General features: G+C 36.9%; 1 protein-coding gene across 1 annotated transcript in view; it reads right to left on the reverse strand.

Annotated features, from left to right (window-relative positions):
* Positions 1–24,105, reverse strand: part of KCNH5 (potassium voltage-gated channel subfamily H member 5) — a 294,649-nt gene that overhangs the window by 49,519 nt on the left and 221,025 nt on the right. Inside the window, exons 9-10 of the mRNA XM_019451600.2 lie at positions 17,731–17,983; positions 3,742–3,938 (exon numbers count right to left, since the gene is read on the reverse strand). Of these exons, the coding sequence (XP_019307145.1) occupies positions 3,742–3,938; positions 17,731–17,983 (450 nt within the window). The remainder of the gene's footprint in view (positions 1–3,741; positions 3,939–17,730; positions 17,984–24,105) is intronic.

Consider the following 24,105-nt stretch of genomic DNA (forward strand, 5'->3'; position numbering starts at 1 on the left):
GGTACCCAGCTGGGTCCCGCACCTTGATCTTGAACTTCTTGGCCTCCAGAGCTGTGTGAAGTAAATTCCTGTTGTTTAAGTGTACAGTATTTTGTTATGGCTCCCTGAGCTAAGACAGCTGCTTTCACACTACAGTGGCAAGCCTGAGTCATTGACACAGAGATTCTGTGGCCTTCAAATCCTAAAATATCTACTGACTGATCCTTATCAGAGAAAGTTTGCCAACCCCTGCTCTAGTTGATGGATGGAATTACCAGTTCTAGTTCTAGAATTTGTATAGAGAGGAACTTAAGGATGGTTAGCGGGATCTATGTTGGCATAACAAATATCTTATCTTCCCGTAATGGAGATGGGGCAAGCAGCTAAAGCACTGACACACCCCCCATTATTGTGACCACCAGGAACCACACACTTTACAGACCTCTCCACTGAGCCACCTCATGCGCTCATGAAACCAGAGCTGTAATCCGTGATGGCTGAAAATCTGGGTTCCAAATCCACTCCCCCCAACTCACTAGGGACATGCCCTTAAATGATGGTTATGATAGCTATGGATATCAATAGCATACTACGGATGTAGTTTTGATTATGCAATTCACAACAAATGTGCAATTCACAAAAAATATTCAATGCAAGAATGCTTGCAATAATAGCAATAAGAACAAAATATCCTTTTATTAGGTTCACCTGAGTGGCTCAGTCGGTTAAGCTTTGACTCTTGATCTCAGCTCGGGTCTTGATCTCAGGGTTGTGAGTTCAAACCCCACGTTGGGCTCCAAGCTGGGTGTGGAGCGTACTTAAAAATATATATCCTTTTATTAATAGCTCTGTGGGGCATGAAGTGAAAGTGACTGAGGGAATGAGAAACTTATGTGTCTGTGGAATATTGTTGTGGAAAAAAATATATCAAGTATGTGACAAGCCAAAGCAACATGGTATCACCTAAAGAGTTAGGTTTTAGAATCAGACAGGGATGGATTCGAAGGCAGACCCTGACCCATAATTGATTTGGTAACTAGCTGTCCCCTTCCCAGAACCTCAGCTTTTTCTTCAATGAAGTGGAAATCATAGTGCCTCATCTGTGGGTTATTAAAATTTCATAAGATCACTTATTAAATAAAAAATGTGTTGAAGTGCACAGTTTTAAAATAGGCTCTGAAAATGATATTCTCATGAGTCACTAGAGGATATTTTCTGTTATTTTTATGAGAATACTTTAAAAAATTTTTTTTTAAATTTTTTTAATGTTTATTTATTTTTGAGATGGAGAGAGACAGAGCATGAACAGGGGAGGGGCAGAGAGAGAGGGAGACACAGAATCTGAAACAGGCTCCAGGCTCTGAGCTGTCAGCACAGAGCCCGACGCGGGGCTCGAACTCACGGAGTGTGAGATCATGACCTGAGCTGAAGTCAGATGCTTAACTGACCAAGCCACCCAGGCACCCCTTAAAATTTTTTTAATGGTTATTTATTTCAGAGAGAGAGCACAAGGCAAGGAGGGGCAGAGACAGAGGGAATGAGAGAATCCCAAACAGCCTCCACCCTGTAAGCACAGAGCCCATCGCGGGACTGGACCCCAAGAACCAAATCGTGAGATCATGACCTGAGCTAAAATCAAGAGTCGAATACTTGACCGACTGAGCCACCCAGCCAGAGAATTTTTTTTTTCTGAGAACAAAGTGACACTGACCGACAGCACACCTGTCCCCACATTTTGCCAAGTTATTGAGACCATCCATCAATTGAAGAAGGGCTGGAATTTATTAAAAAAAATTTTAAAAAACGGACACAGGTTGTAACAGGGAACAGAGTATATATAGGGAAGAAGCCATTTGATGTAACTTGGGCACCAGTACCTGTAGACGTGGGTGCACCACCCCCGGGTTCCATTAAAAAACACACAGTTTCCTGTCTCTAGCTCTCTTCCTAGCAGAGGCAATCATGCAGGTGTGTGCACTCAGCATTCACAACAGTGTGTGGGTGGGTGGGTGTGGTGTACATATGCTCAGATGTGTGAAAGAGAAAAAAAAAAAAGAGGCAATAGAGCTCTGTGATGGACTCATTCTGAAGAACCAGAATTTATTTTCTACTGGTAATTATCCCTCTTTGAGACCTTGCACTGCAAATATATCAGTTGGTTATTTGATATTAATCCCTCTGGGCCTGAGTTTCCCCATGTGTTTTGAAGGGAAAATAACTGTCCTTTTTTTCCCACAGGAATATTACAAACATCAGATGAGGTACTGTGTAAACAACATGCTTTGAGGAGGACAGTGATAAATAGGATCTGTCCTGAGGACCGTAACGATGATGGATAGGGGTTTCGGTGATCTCGCGGTGTGTGGGAAGACTCCAAAACTGGCAAAATTTATACTGGAGAAGACTTAATAAGATGTAAGAGTTTCAAATATCTAACGGGCTGCCTTGCAGAAGAGGAATTTGGCACTGGGGAAGGTAGAGCATGGACTAAAGGAGACTTATTTCTGCTTAAAAGGGACTCTACACTCACTGATGAATAAACAAGAAAATTCCACGTTTAGTTCATATTCGGTACCCCTCTTCCCCATTCATCACTATCTTCACTTTCAATTACATGTACAAATCTGTGTTTCACATATTTGTGTTTCATATACCAGTCACACTTGGCTGTAAGCTCCTTAAGCATTGCGGCTCTAGTCCTCGTGCTCGCAACAACTCCTTACATTTTGTCATGCGGGTTGTGAGTGCTCAATAAACATTTGTTAACAAAAATATAACCTGAAAATGTTACTCAAATGTAGATCCAATGTTGTGACACAGCTGGGAGGAATATGACTCCTGCGGTCCTATCCTCTCTTAGAACCCCAAGTAGGGAGCTATATTGATTTGCTTATGTTCATTTCTCTGCTGCTGCAGTAGAGATGCTGATTTGTCTCATGGCTTGATTTTTCTCCTCCATGTTAACTAAAGGGAAAGTTCTATTTAAGGGGGCAATGGGAATGAAGCTTGCTATTTCAAAATACTTCACCATAGACAGGCAATTATTTTAGATGAAATTCCTTAAGTGCAGTTGTCCAAATGTGTATTTCATTCTTGGCAATAAAAGGGCCCTAGCCAATGTCCAATGACCCATAAATCATAGCTAGGGGATGTCTTTATGCAAATTAAATTTGTGTCATAGTCATCAATAAAAAAAGAAAACGTCCACGAAGATTGTATTTGCAACAGCAGTGCAAAGTTAAGGATTGCTATACCAATTTGTAGGACATGTCAGTGTGGCTAATTATTTTTTAAGATAGTATGCTTTGAAAGAATTCACAGGTAATAGGCTTTATGAATTGATCATTAAATGAGAAAGGATATTTAAATAGAGTCAGGAATATAAAATAAACATTCAGTCTGATTAACCTTACCAACTTAAGAAATCCACATAATAAAGTAAGGGACGCTGATGTTATTTTTACGGCAGTTATCATAAACCCCAAGAACTAATTATATTATAGTACAGTATGCTTGTTTCTCAACTCTGCCTTTCATTTTACTTTTAAATTATAAAGATTCAAGTCTTTAACCACATACTCAGGGCTTCTTCCCCCCTCTTAAAAAGGAAACAAAATATAAAGAAAGGAAAAGAATTATGTCACTTCAAATCAATGAGAATGTATGAGTGCAAAATGAAATACCTTTCACACCTCAGCTAATAGAGCATGACATATTAACTCTATTGATACTAATAAGGGGAAGTGGATACATGCAACATACCCGTTTCCTTAGATTACAAGTAAGAGTGAGATTCCTTGAGAATGAGTTTGCAAAAGCTGTATAAAAGTCCAGGACTTTGAGCAAGGCTTCTCGCTTGATGATGTGGAGGTCACAGTATGTTAGTGCTCGGACATTGGCACATGCGTGAGCGAGGGTGGTTTCCTTCCAGAAGATGTCTCCAAATACGTCACCTTTCCCTGGAAAATGGTATAAGATATGTATTCAAGTACCTATACTAGTTCTTATCCTAATCACTATTTTTATTCAGTTTCATATATGGTATTGATATACTAGCATAATTTAGAGCCTGAGTATATAACCCCATCCAGATACATATAACAATGTACAACACTGTCATATAATATGTAAAGTAACATCACCCTGAATGCAGTTCTTGATGGAAAATCTGGAGTGGTATGAATAAATGAAATACAACAAAGACAAAAATCATATTTTAACAAATAGTTTCATTATCTTCTGCCATCATCACTTTTTCCATCTGACTAGAAGGAGCAAAGGTGACTTTTTAGTTTCATCCTCTCTTCTGCTTCTTCTGTAGAGATGACAGTAGAATGCAATATAGAAGGATCTGCTGTTACAGTATTTATAAATCTGGAACTGATTGCACATATATTAAACATACATTATTCAGCAACTAAGTCTTATGCTCCAGGCAGACTAATACTGGCCATGACTTATTCCCCAGGGATGCCTTTCCATCTCTCCTGAGCCAACCTTTATGCAAGGCCTCAGGGCCCAGCCCCGGGGGCTCCCCATCCACAACTACAGAGCCTAAGAAGCTGAGTTGGGGAAAACATGGAGACTCAGATTTGTTATGCTATCAACAGTTCCCTAAAGAGTGCTATACTGTAGTGAAATGTGGATATCTTTTTGAAATTCTGGAAATCACACAGAAATCAACTCTTCACTTCAGAGCAGCATCCACTGGTGAGCTGAACTCCACAGTTCATTCCAAACCAAGAGTACTCAGTTGCCCAAACAAGATGGGGATGAGGAAGACTCAGAAATTAAGGCACTGTGCCAAAGACATGCTTTCTATACTCTAACCACAGAAATGAGTAAATATCTGCTTTCATCACAAAGATTGAAGTCAGAAGGGACAAGAAAAAAGGAAGAAGAAGAAGGGAACATCTTATAACACTTCAGGCCAGCAAGATTATCAGAGAGAAAAGGCAACATGTAACCAGAGAAACGAGGGAGAGAGAGAGAGAGAGACAGAGAGACAGAGATTGAGGTTGAGTGAGATTACACATTCTTGCCCACATAGACAGTTTGGAAATCCTTAAAGAACCATGAGGCACTCCAGGATAGAAAGAGAAAACATGCATATATTGAGAAAGTGGTTAAAACTACCATGTGATCATATGATCAGCATAAGGTAACCATAATGGATATTTAATTAATCTTGAGCATTTGTTTCCAGACACTCCAAAATCTTCTTTTAGTTAGTGACAGTGACAATTCAACGGTCTGATAGTCTTACATTTGTCCAAGGAAGGTTAATTAGAGACCTGTGACCCAAGGTAAGTCTCTGGGGTTATACAGCATCATAGATAACCTAAGGGAGACTTTAGGTATAGAAATTTTAAAAATAAGCCCTACCTCCACTTACACAGATGAATTTTAGATATCTGTAAGTGGCATTATCTAAATTTTAAACAAGTAATTCCAATTGTAAAGAAACACATATTTATTCTAATTGCATGATCAGAAGTACCACATTTAATTATAAAAATGTTCATTGACTGAGCACTGAGTAATGTATGGAAATGTGGAATCATTATCTCGTACACTTGAAATTAATATAATGCTGTATGTTAATTATACTTCAATTTAAAATAAATAAATGAAAGAATATTATGCAGCACCCAAGTATCATAAATTGGAAAATAGTGACAAAAAGATGTTCACATTATGTAAAATAACAAAGGCAGAATATCAAATCATACACATAGTATGATCTCATTTTATGCACTCTACAAAGCAAGTGCACCAAAATGGTAGGTTCTCTCTGCCTTATGGATTCTGGATGGGTTTTATGGTCTTATTATTTCCATTTATTATTTTTTAATCAGAAGACATCAACAACTGTTATATTATCATAGTCCCTGGTGCTATGAAAGTAACAGGGCTTCTAAAGGGCTGCTTTCATGTACCTCTTGTTCCTTTTACTCTATCGTCACTGCTATACTCTCTATACTAGGTTTTTCCTTGAAAAGACAGAAGAAGGATTCTACTTCTTTCTGATTCATTTCTGTGACCGTTTCTCAAACTATCACTTATAATACAGCCTCTGACCTATTTATAAGTGCTCAGTACACTTCAGCTATCTGATTTTCATGTGCAGTAACTACAATGATAATCAATGTTTTTGACTAAGTAATTTCACTTCCAGGAATCAATCAAGATTTAGGACCAATACATGGAATATTCAGTCACAACCCCAGATTGGTAAGACAAACAAACAAATAAATGAATAAAATATCCAACTATGGAAAGCTATCTACACATCAAGCATCAGTTCACATAGAATTAAAACTGTCTTTTGGAATAATGTGCAAAAATGCTTACCTTATAATACTAAATGAAAAAATAAAGATACAAAGTATAATATAATTTTGGTTACAACTACAATAAAGTACATAAAAATGAAACCAAAACTCCCAGACTAAAGTAATTATCAATTAAAAGTACTTTTTCTTATTTTCTTAAAATAAAATATTCATGACAAAACCAAATATACTGTATTTCATTATTCTATGTTATTCTATAGAGGACATGTTATTATTAATTGATAAATTAATTAACTGCTGAAATTTAAATTGTGTTAAAAGCCAAAGGGGGAGTGCCTGGGTGGCTCAGTCAGTTAAACGCCTGACTCTTGATTTTGGCTCAGGTCATGATCTCATGGTTCGTGAGAATGAACCCCACATCGGGCTCTGCACTGACAGCTCAGTGTCTGCTTGGGATTCTCTCTCTCCCTCTCTCTCTCTCTGCCCCTTCTCCACTTATACTCTCTCTGTCTCTCTCAAAAATAAATATAAATAAACATTAAAATAAAGCCAAAGGGATACAAGACTAGAAGAAAGTGCATTTAAATAATTATAGCAACTGGCTTCAGGTAATGTGTTTATTTTTTCTTCTTTCTACTTTATGTTTTCCAAATTTTTCTGTAATGAATCTGCCTAATTTTCATTTAAAAATAGCAAGCTACTTTCACAGATGTATTTCCTTACCTATTTTAATAAAACTGAATTAATAAAATATGTAAATAGATCTACAGAATAATAGATGAATATTCATTGATTGATTAGTGTATCATCAATGAGTAAAATATACCCCATATATAAATGAATTTCCCATTGCCAACATAGACCATTTTTTAAATATTTTTATTTATTTTTGAGACAGAGAGTGAGGTAGGGGCAGAAAGAGAGGGAGACAGAGTATCTGAAGTGGGCTCTGTGCTGACAGCACAAAGCCTGATACAGGGCTCAAACTCACCAACCGTGAGATCATGACCTAGCTGAAGTCGGACACTTAACTGACTTAAGCCACCCAGGTGCCCCCAGACCATTTTTAATTATGGAGGCACTCAAATGTCTGTTACATATTTTACCTAACTGCTGAAGTTAAATATGTCTGATACATATTTCTATCAAAAATTTTAAATTATTTATTTTTTTCATATCATGGATAAATAAAAAGCCTGTGATGTGGAAAGAATAGCATTAAGCTAGAACATGAACTCATAAGGGCAGGGAATTTTCTCTGGTTCATCCACTCTTGTTATTCCCCAATTCCTAGAACAGTTCAAGCAAGAGCTAAACAGATATTTTTTGGAAAGAAAAATGTGAATGAAAAAAGGGGAGAGAAGAAAGACACAGAAGAACAAATTGGGAAATAAGACGTTCAAGTTAGATGTGAGGCTCTACCTGTAATGGTGTGGCCTAGATCAAGTTATTCAACTACCTGAATCAACACCTGTTGCTTTGACCCTAAAGCGAACAAGATGAACAAAAACTAATGTTTAAGGTGTCTCTACATCTATAACTCTATGGTAATTCAACTAAAAATCATCAAATTGTATTTTCAAGATAATATTTTTTCTATGTCAAATTGGCCAAAAAAAAAAAAAAAGACTAAAATCTAGGGCCTCAACTCCAAATCCTCAACTTGAATCCCAACTGATTCAAGCAAAGTAAAATTTACCCCTGCTCCTCCTCTTAAAAGAAGTTTAGAGAAGCATAGCAAAGTTAATAAATGTGGATAATTCGGCCCTCAGCATTGGAACTCACATTGCATAATAAGCAATACTAATTGCTGTAAAACATAGAATTTCCATTAGGATACACATTGATATAATCAATCATTTTAAAGTGTGTTTGCTTTATCCAGTTATCTATACCAATTTATAGTCACTTAATTCACAATAAACTTTTATGGCACTTCTGGAAGATGTGTCTTGTAAATCAATTAATTAATTTACCATTCACAGTAGAGCTGACTAACGTTCTTCTCCAAGGAATATTATGCATATCTACACTGAGTAATCAGAAATCACAGATTGTAGAGACATGGGATCATGCATGGAATATCCAGTAGCTGCACAAGTTCAGATCTGGGTCCTTCTGTTCGTCTTCGTGGCTATAGGATATTTGATGCTAGTTTTTAGGTCAGCTCTCACTGGGTGCAAGTAGTCTCAGCTATAAACATTTCAGGGCTTGAGAAAACTAACCTTCCCCCAAAGCCCTAAAATTAGTAGAAAAGCTCACACTCAACATGAAAGTTGTTGTTTGGCCTATTTATATATTCTCAGTTCTTTGCATCAAGTCTTATGAAGTATTTCACTTCTAAACCACAGGAAACAGGACAGTAAAACAGGAGCAAATTAAAGATTCAGAGACTATGAAACTGGAAAATGTAAAGACAAAACAGAGATGACAAGTAACAATATAATTAAAGGAGTAGTACAGACCATGGTATATTTAGGGAGTATGATCCCCTGAGGTGCTGGTTTTATAGTCAGAGCTTTTTAAAAAATTTGAAACACATTATTTGGTGGGTTAATGAAATGGATAAAACAAATGCATTAAAGTTATTTCAGTTATTCATCAGTGAGTATAGCTATCTAATATAGCCAATGAATCCCTAAAAATACAGCATTTGAAACGTAGGTCGTTCCCTGTCTGGTGTAGTCATGGCTCTATATGATGATTCTTCTATAGAATGGACCTAATCCCTGTATTCACTTTTATCATTAGTCAGCCCTTCACTCTGATTATTGCAGTAGGCTCATAAACTTTATTATGAATACATATGCATAAAAATATTCATTTATACATGAACAACACTAGGAGTTTTAGAATTATGTGATTTTTAATGGACTTTGACTATAACAACACCTAGTGTCATCCACTAATGTTTTAAAGACATAGAACAGAAACAACAAGATGATGAGTGTTAAAATTAAGAAATTATATAGGTGTAGTAGAATAGAATCTTTTAAAACATTTAGAATTGATGCCTGCCAATCTTTGGTGATTGATGCCCAAGGTCATTCTGTTCAAAAATTATAATGGATAAAAACCTGAAGACACTTTTAGAGAAGCAAATAATTCTTATATACTAAAAAAAACCCACTGATGTAGCTTGTAAATTTTTATTTATACAAAGAAAGAGTCAAATAGCTCCTGTTACGCAGATGTAAAACTAGAGTATCCCGTATCAATAAGCAATGAAGGCAGGGAAGGAGAGTGGGAACAAGACAGGGATGTATAGGTGGGTGTAAGAAAGCTGGGAAAATGCAGATGAAGCTTTCTGTAAGTGGATGTCTCAACCTCAGGAAAAGAAAAGAGCAGTAAGAAAGGAGGCTTCATGGCCCCACCCTGTCAAGAGAACAGCAGCACTTAAGGGAAGGGTAGAGGATTCAGCCTAAGAACTGAGACAAGTCCCAAGGTCAGAACAGAGTCAGGGATGGAGAAGTAAACTCTACCTCTTCTAGGAAGGAACTGCAAAGATTTGTGGCCATTCTTGCAATCCTGAGGCATTCTTGAAAGCTTCGTTTCCAATTTCATACCTCCCAACTAGGTAGACTCTGAACTCTTCCAGGGCCCAGAGGAAAGACTGGCAAGCAGCATTTAAGATCCCCATCTTGTGTTCTGAGGGCTCCCGAGAGACACCCTGAGCCAGTTATCCCTGGTCCTAAACACCTGCCTGGCGGTGAACCAGTCACTATGAGGACCATATTTTTAGATAAGTAGATGATTAACCACCTCATAGTCATGTCATATTTGGTGCAGGATTTTTGTTACACTGGTGTGGTATTTAACAGTGTTGTTAGAAAAATCTTTTTTTAATAAAAGGAAACAAATTGGTGACAATAACATAAGCACTATATTTTCTGTCAATATTAAACCAAATAATTGTATAATTTCAAAATTCTATTTAAGAATAGTTAACAGGAACCCATGGGGGAGGGGAAGGGAAAAACAAAAAGGTTAGAGTGGGAGAGAGCCAAAGGCATAAGAGACTCTTAAAAACTGAGAACAAACTGAGGGCTGATGGGGGGTGGGAGGGAGGGGAGGGTGGCTGATGGGCATTGAGGAGGGCACCTGTTGGGAGGAGCACTGGGTGTTGTATGGAAACCAATTTGACAATAAATTTCATATATTGAAAAAAAACTTATTTGAAGTTAAATAAATTTTAAAAAATAAAAAATAAATAAAAAATAAAAAATAAAAAAAATAGGTATGACCTGGGGTGAATCACCTGATACCATACTGCACAGCCTCTGTTTCTTCATCTTTAAAATGACTATAGTAAATACTTGATTCACAGAGTCGATTAAATGATTTGATATAATAATGCATATAAAATAATGAGTACTCAATGACTATTGGTATTTGTATCAGCCTCTCAAAGGGGCTGAAGTGCATTTTTCAAAAATATACTTTTGATAAGAAATATTAAAAGCAAAATGTATGTGTAGATTTTAAATTTTACTTAAGCATGGGGAGGGGTTTCTTATTTACTAACCACAAATATGGTTTTTATTTCTTTAAGCCCCTTTTAACTCTTGAGTGTTCATTTTCTTAAAATTTTGTTTTAATGTTTACTTATTTTTGAAAGAGAGAGAGAGACAGAGAGACAGAGCATGAGTGGGGGAGGGGCAGAGAGAGAAGGAGACACAGAATCCTAAGCAGGTGCCAGGCTCCAAGCTGTCAGCACAGAGCCCAATGTGGGACTCGAACTCATGAACTGTGAGATCATGACCTGAGACAAAGTCGGACGCTTAACCAACTGAGCCACCCAGGTGCTCCTTAAGTGTTTATTTTCAGTAAAATTAATTCTGACTTGCAGACTATTTATTCCAGTTGATAGGGAAAGTAATGCTACTTTTAGGAATCAAAGCTAAGTCCCCTTCCAAAGAAATAATTTCAACTTTTCCTACCATGGCCAATCACCATGGTATAAATTAGATTCTTTCTTGATACTGGGAATTCCTGATGTATAACAAGGAAGGAGTGTTTTATTAAAGAGTTTTAAGTGACCTGAGATATTTAACATTTGGCCTGCTGTATTCTCCTTGTTCAAAATGCCCAAATGGTAGGAAACTTCCTGCAATTCAACATGGTGTGAAAACACAGTAGGGCAAAGTAATGGCTCAAGTCAGGCTGGAAAGGAAACAAGAACAAAATGGCCTCAGAGGCCATGCTAAAAGTTACATTTTATCCTCAGGTTGCTAAAAAGTCAATCTTAATGAGAAGACCACATGGTAAATTATATTTTAGAATGAATATTTTGGTGGCCACATAACAAAGAATTGGAGGTTGAAGCTGATGACAGATTGTGAGCTCTCCAGGCCTTTCAGATGGCAGTCACAGCCCAGGACCAAGCTTTTAAAAGCAGTCACCATGTGAAGGGGTATTAAGGATAAGATAAAGAGATAACAAGGTGATAGAATCAACAAGACTTAGTTTTGAAGGATGATTGGGAAAGAATTTGAAATTGAGTCTAAACTACTAGACTGTAAAGACTTGCATTTTATCCAAAAAATCTACAGGCTGAAGAACTCTAAGTATATAATTTGAACCATACAAATGATGTCGGAATCACTACTTTGAAAGTTTAAAACAAGACAAGCATGTAATTTTTTTAAAGCAAATAACTGGCTTGACCTTTATAAAAATGTCTGAATTCACCATGTTCATCATCATAATAATGTATAGCAAACCTACCTGGTTCATAGTTCAACATCTCGAAACAGAAACATGGATGCAAAAGAAAATAACTTTGGGGGCTTAGGAAAAGCCCTTTTAAGGATTTAAAGTGTGAAACACTTGACTTCTAATAGCAAGTACGGGAAGAAATCTTAACTGTAGCATGAAAGTCACATTTTCGCAGGTTCTCAAAATAGCAAAATATTATTCATTCACATCTTAGAATTTTTTTTCTTTTTGGAGTAAAAATAAGCAGATTTTGAATTTTGAGCACCATAATTTGTAAGTTTTATTTGATAACACAAAACTCTTAACTCAGGTACTAGAAATTATTTTTTTATTATTAAGGTTATTTAATACTGTCATTCTCTGCCTCACTTCTGCTCTCTGCCCTAACCCCATAACAATATCTAACCCCTCCATCCAAACTACATAAATAAGCATAACTCTCTCGGGAATTTGAATTTACAATTAGAAGACTTAGATACAGATTGTTTTAGATTAAGAACTCCAGCTCTATGATTCTCATCATCAACAGACCCAGAAAAGACAAAATGTGAATGCAGCAAAACAAATATCTTGGGAGCCAGGTCTATCGTTCACAGGGAAATGTCATTTATATAGCCCTTAAAGATGCAATATACCTCGCTGAGACACTTAAAAGTAACCTGGCTGTTTTGGCCACACCAGTAAATCTGTTCACATTAGGTAATTATAGGGTAGGAACTAAAAAGCAAGAAGATACTAAAGAATATAAAATATTACATATGCATCATGAACTTAATTTGGAATTTTTTGTGTCTCATAAAAAGTGGGAAGGTCAAAAAGAAAAAGGTGGAGGTGTAAGAACTGAAAGAGCTTCAACTTGGAAAAAGACATGAAAAGCAATTATCTTCACCTGCCCTATTTAGAAAAACATCTTGAAGCCATCCTTCAACGTTAAAAAAAGAAAGCACTTTGTTGACTACATTTTTAATCTTTCCACTAATTAGTTATGGTTCAGAACGTATTCATTAAACACTTAGCATTTTTGACACACTAAAGAATTATGTACCTACCAAGGGACTGTTGAGAGGCAAAGATCCAAAAGAATGAAACTGCACCTGTTCTTTGGATTCAGCAATTTTAATTAATTTTAAAATGACCTCCCTTCTCTACCTTTCAACTGGCAAACGAATCAATGTAAAAGAGAGAAAATCCTGTTTATTTCTCCTATCAGACCAACTGAGGTAAATCTTCATTTTTCTGAGCTATGCTTGGATGTGAGACATGTTTTTTTCTTTCTGTCTCTTACATAAGGCAAAAAGTCATTAGACCTGATGAAAAAGGACACATTTCAATGCTAAAAGCCACAATTCACAATGAAGATACAACAGTTATGAATATCTGTGCACCAAATAACACAGCAGCAACCATGAGACAGCACAAACTACAGGAGATACAAGAAGGCACAGATAAAACACATTAATAATAAGACACTTTAACATGCATATATCGTGTTTTTCACAAATTTAGATTTGTGCCAACACCATGTTAAGCAGATCTATTTACCATCATTTTTCCAACAGCATTTACTCACTTTGTGGTTTTTTTTAGGTTGTATCTATTTATCTATTTTTTGAGAGAGACAGAGAGAGAGAGAGAATATGCAAGTGGGAGAGGGGCAGAGAGAGAGGAAGAGAGAGTATCCCAGTCAGGCTCTGCGCTGTCTGCACAGAGCCCAATGCCAGGCTCAAACTCACAAACCATGAGATTATGACCTGAGCCGAAACCAAGAGTCTGATGCTTAACTGAGCCACCCAGGCACCCCTATTTGCTCTCTGTGTCTCTGACTCAAACGTTAATAATTCTCACAATACTTCAAACTTTTTCCTTATTATTATATGTTATAGTGACTTGCTACCAGTGATTGCGACCCACTGAAAGCTCAGATGATGGTTAGCAATTTTTTTAGCAATAAAATACCTTTCAACTGAGATATATACTTTTTTCTTAGACATAATGTTGCACATTTTATGGATTACAGTATAGTGTAAACATAAATTTTATATGAACTGGTAAACCAGAAAATTCACTTGACTCACTTTATTGAGATACTTGATTTTTTGTGGTGGTCTGAGACCAAACCTGTAATAACTACCCAAGTATGCCAGCAGAAGACCTAACCAACTTACTAAAAAGGCAGAAAACCCAAAGATATTTATCAAACTTCACTCCCTGATAATTTTTGCAACTTTTCACTAGGTTTGTAATTATGTCAAAATTAAGCTATCAAAAAATGAGAAGAAGGAGAAGAGAAACAGAAAGAGCAGAAAAGGAAAGGATAGTCACCAAAATGTTAGGAGTGACACTATTGAGTTTCTCTTTTCCTCTCCCTCTCTTAAAACATTGTTAAGGCGGGGCGCTTGGGTGGCTCAGTTGGTTGGGCATCTGACTTCGGCTCAGGTCATGATCTCACGGTCCATGAGTTCAAGCCCCACGTTGGGCTCTGTGCTGACAGCTCAAGGCCTGGAGCCTGTTTCAGATTCTGTGTCTCCCTCTCTCTCTGACCCTCCCCCATTCATGCTCTGTCTCTCTGTGTCTCAAAAATAAATAAACATTAAAAAAAAAAAACAAACATTGTTAAGGTATGTTGAGTGTTAAATAACCCTCCCACCCTTCCTTTTTTTTTAAGTTTATTTATTTATTTTTGGGAGAGAGGGGGAAGGGGGAGGAACAGAGGGAGAGAGAGTATCCCAAACCCATGCAGACCCCCACATGGGGCTCCAACCTACCAACCATGATATCATGACCTGAACCGAAACCAAGAGTGGGACACTTAACTGACTGAGGCACCAGGCGCCCGCCACCCTTCTTTTAATCATAAAAGTACTTTCAAAAAGTCTAAAAACATGCGTACTCAATGGAAACCACACTAAGAAGTCACAAAATGGAGCCAGAGTGGGGATCTACAAATCAAGAGGCTGGCTATTAGGAAAAACCTTCCTGGCAGGTTCCAGGGTAGTTTCCAGGCAGGGCTTCAGAGGCCTCCAGGGTGGAACCTGCACATGGTGTGAATGCAAGGGCAATCCGACAATGCCCTCGTGCTCCCTCTCCTGCAGAAGTTCTCTAGGAGTCCACCCTCCCAGTCCACAATGTCTTCAGACTGTCTCTCCAATAAACCCAGATTGGCAGAAGGTACCAGGACAGAGTTCCCAAAGCTAATCACCACATCTGTCCTGTCATCACTGATCCAAACCACAGACTCCTGTAAGACAGTATTTTTGTCTGGCCCCATGGTGCCAAGGCAGCTGGCCAGCCCATGTAGCCTCTGCCACTATGGCACTTCCCAGCCTGGCCCACCTACTTCCACCCTGAGAGATCACTTCCGGGTCAAACTTTGTTTTTTGTTTTTGTTTTTTTAAATAAAAATCCTCTTACTGCCCTTTGGCTGAATTAATCTTTGTGAGAGGCCCATGGAAAAAAAGGAAAGAAAAGTTTCCAGGGAAGAGGGATGTACATATAATTTGACTCATTAAACCAAAAGATGAAAAGTCTCTGAATCCCAAGACTTTTTTGAAGAAGATAAACAAAAGCACACAAAGAAATAAAATGTGACAGATATATAATGAGACTGGTCCAATACTCAGGGGCCCTGTGTTCATTTTCACTGTGTCACTGTGCAAAACCAGCTACCATTTTATTTTAAAATGAAAAGAAAATGCATTTTGTCTGTCTCACTGAGCAAATGATTCCAGCTTAACAAACCCAACCCAGCGGCACTGCACCCAGGGCTTTCTCCACCCTTCTTTTTAGAAAATAAGTTACCAAGGTGAAGCTGTAATGAAGAAAATGGGGCAAAGTAAATGACAATGAGTACACAGCTGAGGTAACTTATCACAAGGCACACGCTTCACTGTAATATATCCGATGCCTGTTCTCCCACCCACCATTGACATGAACATGCAGGAAAAGAAAATACACCTGTTTTATCCTCTTCTTTAAGCAAACAAGAATGGATGTGGTGTGTATATGCTTCATTTTACCACAAAGGATTGTTCTGGCAAAATACACACTTTTTATGAAGGATTACATAGAACGCCTTTATACTCCGGGGAACAAAGCAGAACAACCACTAAGTAGCATTAAACACGGTGCTGACTCTAAAGTGCTATACGAATTTCTCTTGCAAAAATAAAAAATAAAAATATTTCCTAAAAGAAATCTCACCTTAACTGTAATGCTATTTCTCAATAGTGTTCCGTCATTTGCAACCCGGAACCATTTTCTCTAACTCTTACTAATTTTACTGAACCTATTTTCCTATGAAGGCTCACTGCTTCTCAATACTAAATTCTGTCTTATTTCAGGTAATTGTGCTTTTTGAAATCAGTTATTCATTTTTGTGCTGGACTTTACTTTTGTAGCTTCTAAAACACAGAAGTCCAATCTTTTACTTACAAGAGTAAGTGGCATTCAAGCTATGGTAGATTGACCTCAGTAGCTAAAAAAAAAAAAAAAATCCAATAGTTTAAAAATTGAGCTCGTTTTTCATGAGACACAAGCCATGAAAAATATGAAAATGGAGTTGACATCCTGCAATTTTAACTTATTTTACTTGAGAGAAAAACAAGGGCTGATTCTCTCTGACCTCATTACGGCTTCTTTTTATACCTATGTGGACTTCATGAAACTGCTACAGATTTATGAGTAGAAATAATCTAAAATATTTAGGGGCACTGGGTGGCTCAGTCGGTTAAGCGACCAACTCTTGATTTCGGCTCAGGTCATGAGGTCCTGAGATTGAGCCCCATATCAGGCTCCACACTAGGAGTGGAGCCTGTTGAGGATTCTCTCTCTCTCCTTCTGCCTCTCCCCTGCACATGTGCATGCTCTCTTTCTCTCTCTCAAGAAAAATAAAATAAAATAAGATAAAATAAAATAAGATCAAATAAAATAAAATAAAATATCATTTAGCATATTTTAACCAATATACACATTACAATGCCCCAAACATGTAATTTCTTAAAATGTTGTTATTTACATACTCTATCTCTGACTCCTTTTTGTTAGTATAACAATCTACTGGGTCTCTGAATTTTTTATTTAATTTTATTATTAGCCAAATATTTTTTCTTGGTTCACGAATGGATGGAACAAGCTTTATAAACCGAAATTTACTTGCACTATGATTACTCTAACATAATGGGTTAAATTCATTTACCTCCTCATCACTTTCAGCTCATTACTTAGGTCTGCTGTGGATGAATGAGGCATAAATATTTAGAATAAGATGATCTGTACTCAAGTCCTAACTCATTTACTAACTAGCTGGGAAAGTCACTAAACTTTTCTGGTCCTCATTTTGCTCATATCTAAAAGAAAGTATTGAGTTAGACAGGTTCTGTTGCCCCTCTGAGACTATCATTCTAGGTTAGCAACCTGAAAATAGTTCCACAAGCCATTTTCACACTTACCAACATGGAGGTACAGACACCTTAGGCTATGACCAACTCTAGTCTAAAAGGTATTGTCCTACTATTGCCAAAGAAAGTTTAATCAAACCCTTGTGCAGCCCATTAAGCTGTGACCAATACGAATGTTCTTTGCTGAAAGAGCATTACTAGTTTTTACTAAGATTCATTGTCTCATTAGTGACCCAATTTCCAAAGTCACCAAGCAGAGGAAATTTCTCTTAAGAAACCTGAGAAGCAAAATCTCTAAAACTGTTACAAATTTGCTACTACATTAGGAAAGTTCACAGTACCTAAAATAGCCACCACCTCATCATCCTGGATGACTTCCAAGGATCCTGACACCACAAAGCAGAGGGCATCCACACTTTCTCCAGCATGGTAAATGAGGTCCCCAGGAGCACAGTGAATCGTTTGGAACTCTACCGCCAAGGCGCGCAGACACCCATCACTGGCCAGTCGAAAAGCAGGGTGTTCATTGAAAACCTTCCGATTTAGATGAACACAGATATCAGCTCTCATGTCCTTGGGACAGATGGAGAGAACCTGAAGAAAGTGAGAAATGAAGAAGTGAGAAGAAAAGAAAAAAGGCTATTTCAGTAAAAAAGTCATCCAACAAATGTTTAGCTGCGACAAAGTCAGCAACATACTGTACTAGATGCTGGGAATGCAAAGTTAAAAGTCACACCTCTGTTCTCAAGGACCTAATTATCCAGGGAGATGGGCTGATGAGCATATGGAGTGTTACAATGCAGCATCACACAGTAAAACTTTGAGAGTGGTATGGATCTCTCCATAGAAAGAACAGAGTCTTGGAGCGCCTGGGTGGCTCAGTCGGTTGAGCATCTGACTTCGGTTCAGGTCATGGTCTCACAGTTCATGGGTTCAAGCCCCACATGGGGCTCACTGCTGTCAGCACAGAGCCCACTTCAGATCCTCTGTCCCACTCTTTCTCTTCCCCTCCCTGGCTTGTGCTCTCTCTCTCTCTCTCTCAAAAATAAATAAAACATTAAGAAAGAACAGAGTCTTAGGTGGTTAGGAAGAGTCTCAGAAAAAAACCTTAATATAATTTCATCAAAGAGCCAACTAAAATAGGGTATTACCTTTCATCTTAGTCTAGTCTCTGTTTTAGAATTTTTTCATAACTAAAACCAAATTTAGTCTGATGTACTTTACTCCACATGGGAAGTGGATTCATATTAATCAATTATAAGAAAACAAAATCAACAAAAGTACCCTTGTAACTTGACATGCGGGCACTGGCTGATAAAACTCTACCCTTGATGTGTCTATTTTCACTCCTAAAAATTTTCATTTTACAAATAGCTTTATGCTCAAGGAGTGAAAAAGGTATTCACTAGCCTTCTGTAGGGTTTATGCAATTGGGAGTGGCGGCGCCCACAAGGTGAGCACATTACTGCCTGGCAACCTTGCTTGTACTGGTCTTTGACTCCAGACTGCCAAGGGAAACAGGAAAATTCAAGCTACAGGCAGCCTTCAGAAGAGGGCACAACTGGCAGAAACATGCTTAGATAGCTCTCTACCAAAGGGTTAGAAGGTTCTTATTGCCTGTAGCTTTCAGACAGGGCAATTAATGACCCAGAATAAAATGGACACCATCACCACATCTAATCAGAGCATCATAAAGCAAGATGTAATTACAGAAGTCAGTACCACCTATTTGAAAGATGTGTGTAAAAACTCACTTAGAATCCTCTCCCAGCCCCCTTGGGTAAGTTTCCTTGTCAGAAATTTTTTTCTCTGATAGGCTTTCAGCCCTTCAAATAGAAGTCTTAAGCTGATCTTTCCCCATTAAATTATACTGAATAAAGTTTTAATATGAAATGTGTGTCTTTCCTGTACTACATACATTTTAACCTTTAAAAAAATTACCTAAGGCTTGAAATATCCTGGATATTCCTTTCACTCGGGACTCATGATCAATGAAAAGTTGGTTGCCTCCCTGTGTAGAAGATGAGTCCATCATAAATGTAAAGACCATTAATTAAATTATACTTCCAGTATCCTTTCCCTTAATCTTTCCTAATACCGTACATATTATTTTGTACCACTTAAGCAACTCTGTGGCTTTTTTAATGCTCCTTATAATTCCTAAGGGAGTAGGGATCAACTCACCTATCCTGAAAAATCTCATCTTTGAAGAAAGGAATGCCTAACACAGCTTTAGAAGCAATTAGCACTTTCCCTTCCACATCAGTTGTTTTCCATAGTAATGTAATGTTTTCTTTATTATATTAATCTTTAATGACTTCTGATATTACTGGTTCAATAGGCACTTATTCAACTCCAATGATGGGGTGCACCCCTGCAGTAAGCCCCTGGAACTAGAAGGATTAATAAGACACTGTCTTTGCCTTGGAGGAGCTAGCCACAAAGTAGCAGGAGGAAGACATGTACAAAAAGTTAAAATACAATGAGAAAAGTGCTAGGACAGGACATGGACAGGGTGACATGGGAGCCCATGTTGCCTAGGAGTCATTACTTATGGCTTAGAGGTAGGAAAAAGATAAGGCTCGAGAACACTTAGATCTGGGTGCATATCTATCACTTACTACCTCTGTAGCCTAAGTTGTCTTATCTCTAGAAACCTCACCTGTGAAATGGGATAATGGCACTCATTTCATAGTCCTATTGCAGGAATTAAATGAAAGGGCTTGAGTTTAGCACAGTTTAGCCTTGCACATGGCCAGGACTAAAGAAATGTTGGCTTTTATTACCCCTATCAAACATGAGTACTTTTTTTTGTTCTTTTTTTTTCAACTTTACTTATTTTAAGAGAGACAGAGAGAGCTCAAGTGGGAGAGGAGCAGAGAGAAAGGGGGATAGAGGATCCAAAGAGAGCTCCGTGCTGAGAGCAGACAGCCAATGTGGGGCTCAAACTCATGAACCATGAGATCATGACCTGAGCCGAAGTCAGATGCTTAACCAACTGAGCCACCCAGGTGCCCCTTGAACATGAATATTCTTACAAAGTTTATTGTTGCTTTAGCACTCTGGAAAAACAATATACTTTTTTTCTTTTTCTTTTTCTTTTTCTTTTTTTTATTTTCCACCCTGTTCTGAATTCTGTATCTTGGCTGTTGAGATTCTAGGCAAAATTAAGGAAATATCTCAGCATGACCCTGAAGATATTTCAAGCACTAGCTAATATTAATATTTTTCTCAAGTTGAAAATGAAATTAGTGCTAGAAAAGCCAAAAAGTAAAAATAATTTTAAAATATATACACACATGCATAAACATTATACTGAATAGCTTAATGGGAAAATGAACCATTCTGTTTCTATTCCATTTACCTTACAGGATTTTTAATGTTTTGGATTCATTTTGGTTAGCAGTCATTTTATGTCCTTTTAATTATGTCTTTCAGGATGCATGCTTCAAATGAAATCCTCCAATGTAAGCAATATTCTCTGTTCAGTGGCATATCAAAAGAGGATTTTTATTACATATTAATTGCATCTTCCCTTTTTTGTTTCACTTCACTTATGACACTAATTCATTTATTATTTTTATAGGTGCCATATACTAAAGTTCAAATGTCATAAAGTGACAAGTTAAAACTAAGTTAAAATAGACCAAAGTCACACCCAGTGGCAAGCTCATTCCCTATCCTTAGATAGAGCATGTGCCTTACATGCTGTGTCTGTCATTGAAATATGAGTATAGATTATTTTTTCTGTAAATGAAGGCACTGACAAGTGTCTTAGGCAAGACAAAACTTAGTTTTAAGTGATAAAATTATCATTCAAGATGACTCTAACACCTGGTCCATTAGTCCTAATTTCAATGTACTCTGCCTTGAATGTCATATGCAATCTCTTGTGGATAAGGTCCTTACTGGGTATCTTATAGTTATAAACAAATGAAATTACATTTCAGTAGAAAATATTCATATTAAAATGAGTATCCCCTCTTCATGTCAGGATAGTTATAAATTAGATTCTTAATTAGGACAATGGATAAATTTTCTCTTTGGAAGAGCTATAGCCATATACAAGGAGTCATTCTTAGAATTCTGCAACCAACCCTGGAAAAAGAAAAAAAAATGCCATGGTCTGAAGGAGGAAACTTTTTGAAATTCATTGATTTATGATACCAAGGACACATATAGTCATTCATTTAACTCGTAGTTAGTAAGAATTGGTTATACACTTGTTAACATGTGGGCTACTATGCACGCCCTCCAGATCCAAGAGCAAAACTTTCAGTGCCTGTATCCCTAGAGCTTCCAGTCACGAATAGCTTAAAAAATGACTATTCTTAGTCCAGTGCCCCATTTTACAGATAAGGCAAATGTATAACATAAAGTTTATGTGATTTGCTCAAGGCCTCTCAATAAGTTACTAGCAAAACCCAAAACTCTTTGGGTTCCAGTTTTTAAGCCATGCTCCTCAACGAAGCTCAACCAGGAACAAAATGTGACATCTGGCACTCTTCTATGTTTGCTGGGTCTTTGAATACTACAAAAATATAGATGCTGATTTCTGAAAATTGTTTAATGTCCAATTAATCAAAATATACCTTTTTTTATTAAGAAATCGCTGATGTGCATACCACCACCACCAAAGAGCAGCCTAGATTTCCTTGCAGATTTGCTTCCATTTCTAAACACTTTAATTTCAGCTTCAGATAAATGTATTGCCATATTTTAGTGTGTGGGTGAAGACATAAGGATGCACTGACAAATTATTTATCTCATTACTATTTGCCAAAAGGAAGTAATCTTATTTGAAATATAAGTTTCAGTGTATAGATGAAAAGGACATGAGCTATATATTAGCATGGAGTAAACATATTTGATAAATGTCATTTTCCCCATCACTTTTATCCATTATGATACTAGTAATGTTGCAAAAGCTTAGAAAAGCAAGCCTAAAAACTTGAATTAGAAGCCAAAGAGTTAAATCAAGATTCTCTAAGGAAATGGTTGACTATACAAAGCCCAAAGAACAAGGTTTTATCCTCTCTATTATTAATTCTTTGAATACACTTAAACATGCATTTTAACAATCCTTATATAAAATGTAGTAAATCAAACCTATAAAGAAGAAAATAAGATTTCTCCATTACTTACATATCTATATACATACATACCATTTTCGTGAAACCTGACTCTCCAAACCTTTATTTCTTGCTGTGTTTATATCTCATTATAATCACTTCCCATGCCATGAAATACTGATTTAAAAACATAATTTGAATCATTGCATAATACTCCATCATACAATTATAACACAATTAACCACTGCATTATTATTGGATATCAAGATTTGTAGTTTTCCCTTTCATAAATCAAGGTACAACAAATACTCTGTACTTTTGTCAGATTGTCTGAGGACAGATTCTTTTAGAAGAAAAGTCAGTGGGCAAAATATAAAAACATTTTCAAGGATCTTGCCAACTTATTTCCCAGAAAAGGCAGAGTAAATTACTCTTTAAGCCAGAAGTGTATGAGACTATCTTACATCTTTTTAATAATCACCCTCCCCTCAATTTTTCATTCATTTGCATTTGAAAAAGAAAAGGCAATTTTACCTGAAACAAAAAATGGAATTGTACATGGCTTGTATGGAATTGTATATGGAACTGTAATGAGACAGAATGTTGAGCTTTATTTAATCTTAGTGAAGGTGGTCTCCTACCACTACTCCCTAGTTTAGTGACAACAGACTGACTGCTTTTATTCAATCTACAACAAATTTCTAATGTGAAAATGAGGATAATCGTGATACTTCCATTTTAAGCTTCTGAAAGTAGTGAACAAAACAAGGGCCCCTTTTGACATTTCTCACTGCTCTAAAATAAATTGTTTTTTTTTATTATCTACAAAATCTTATATCGGGGTAATATAGTGACAGCTATTTTTAATAATAATTGATAAGTGAAGATGATCCCCCCCACCACCGTTCTCTTTCTTAGGACAAAGGAATAAATGCATTAATGACATTTTGATAGGCAATGAAGTTACCACTGACATTCTTCAAAATCCCTGCTTCCTTTGATGCAATTAAGTTATGCATTGCTAATTAATCTCCCCTCACGGATCCAACCGAATTGGTATTAAATTAGAGAAAACCAGTGGAGAGAGTAAGGCTAGTGACATTTGCACATAAAACATTTTTACAATCCTTCTTGGGAATGAGGAGCTTTAAGACTGCCAACAAATGAAGTAAAGTTCGCTACAGAAATTCAATTCTCATTCATTTTATGGGAAGAAAAAAGGTTCACCTTATTTTTTTTTTCAAGTATAACCAGGCAGCCATGAGGACCAAGGCAGAGCAGCTGTCTGGAGGTTAGTCTGCCAATTTCTGGGGTATCCAAACCTCCAAGGAATTAACTCAGGAACAATGTAATGAAATAAAACCAAAGCAAATTAACTTCCATTATTTAAAAGTAAAAGGTCATATTTAGCAACAGAAGACTGATATGATCAGTGAGAGATTATAGGTTAAAATTCATAGGTTTCACTTCAGAGACAAATTTTCTGCAAATAGACCACATATACAAAAGTGAGACGTAAGATTTTGTTTAAAAAATGTAGTGAACCCATTCTACCAAATTCTTCATAGTTTTGGTTCTGCAGTAAAGTGAGCAATAAAAAGAAACAAATAGCAATTGTTACGATTTTTTAGCTTGTTAAAGGTG

The sequence above is a fragment of the Panthera pardus genome, unplaced genomic scaffold (assembly GCF_024362965.1).
Source record: "Panthera pardus isolate Hobbes unplaced genomic scaffold, ASM2436296v1 HiC_scaffold_24, whole genome shotgun sequence".
Lineage (NCBI taxonomy): Eukaryota > Metazoa > Chordata > Mammalia > Carnivora > Felidae > Panthera > Panthera pardus.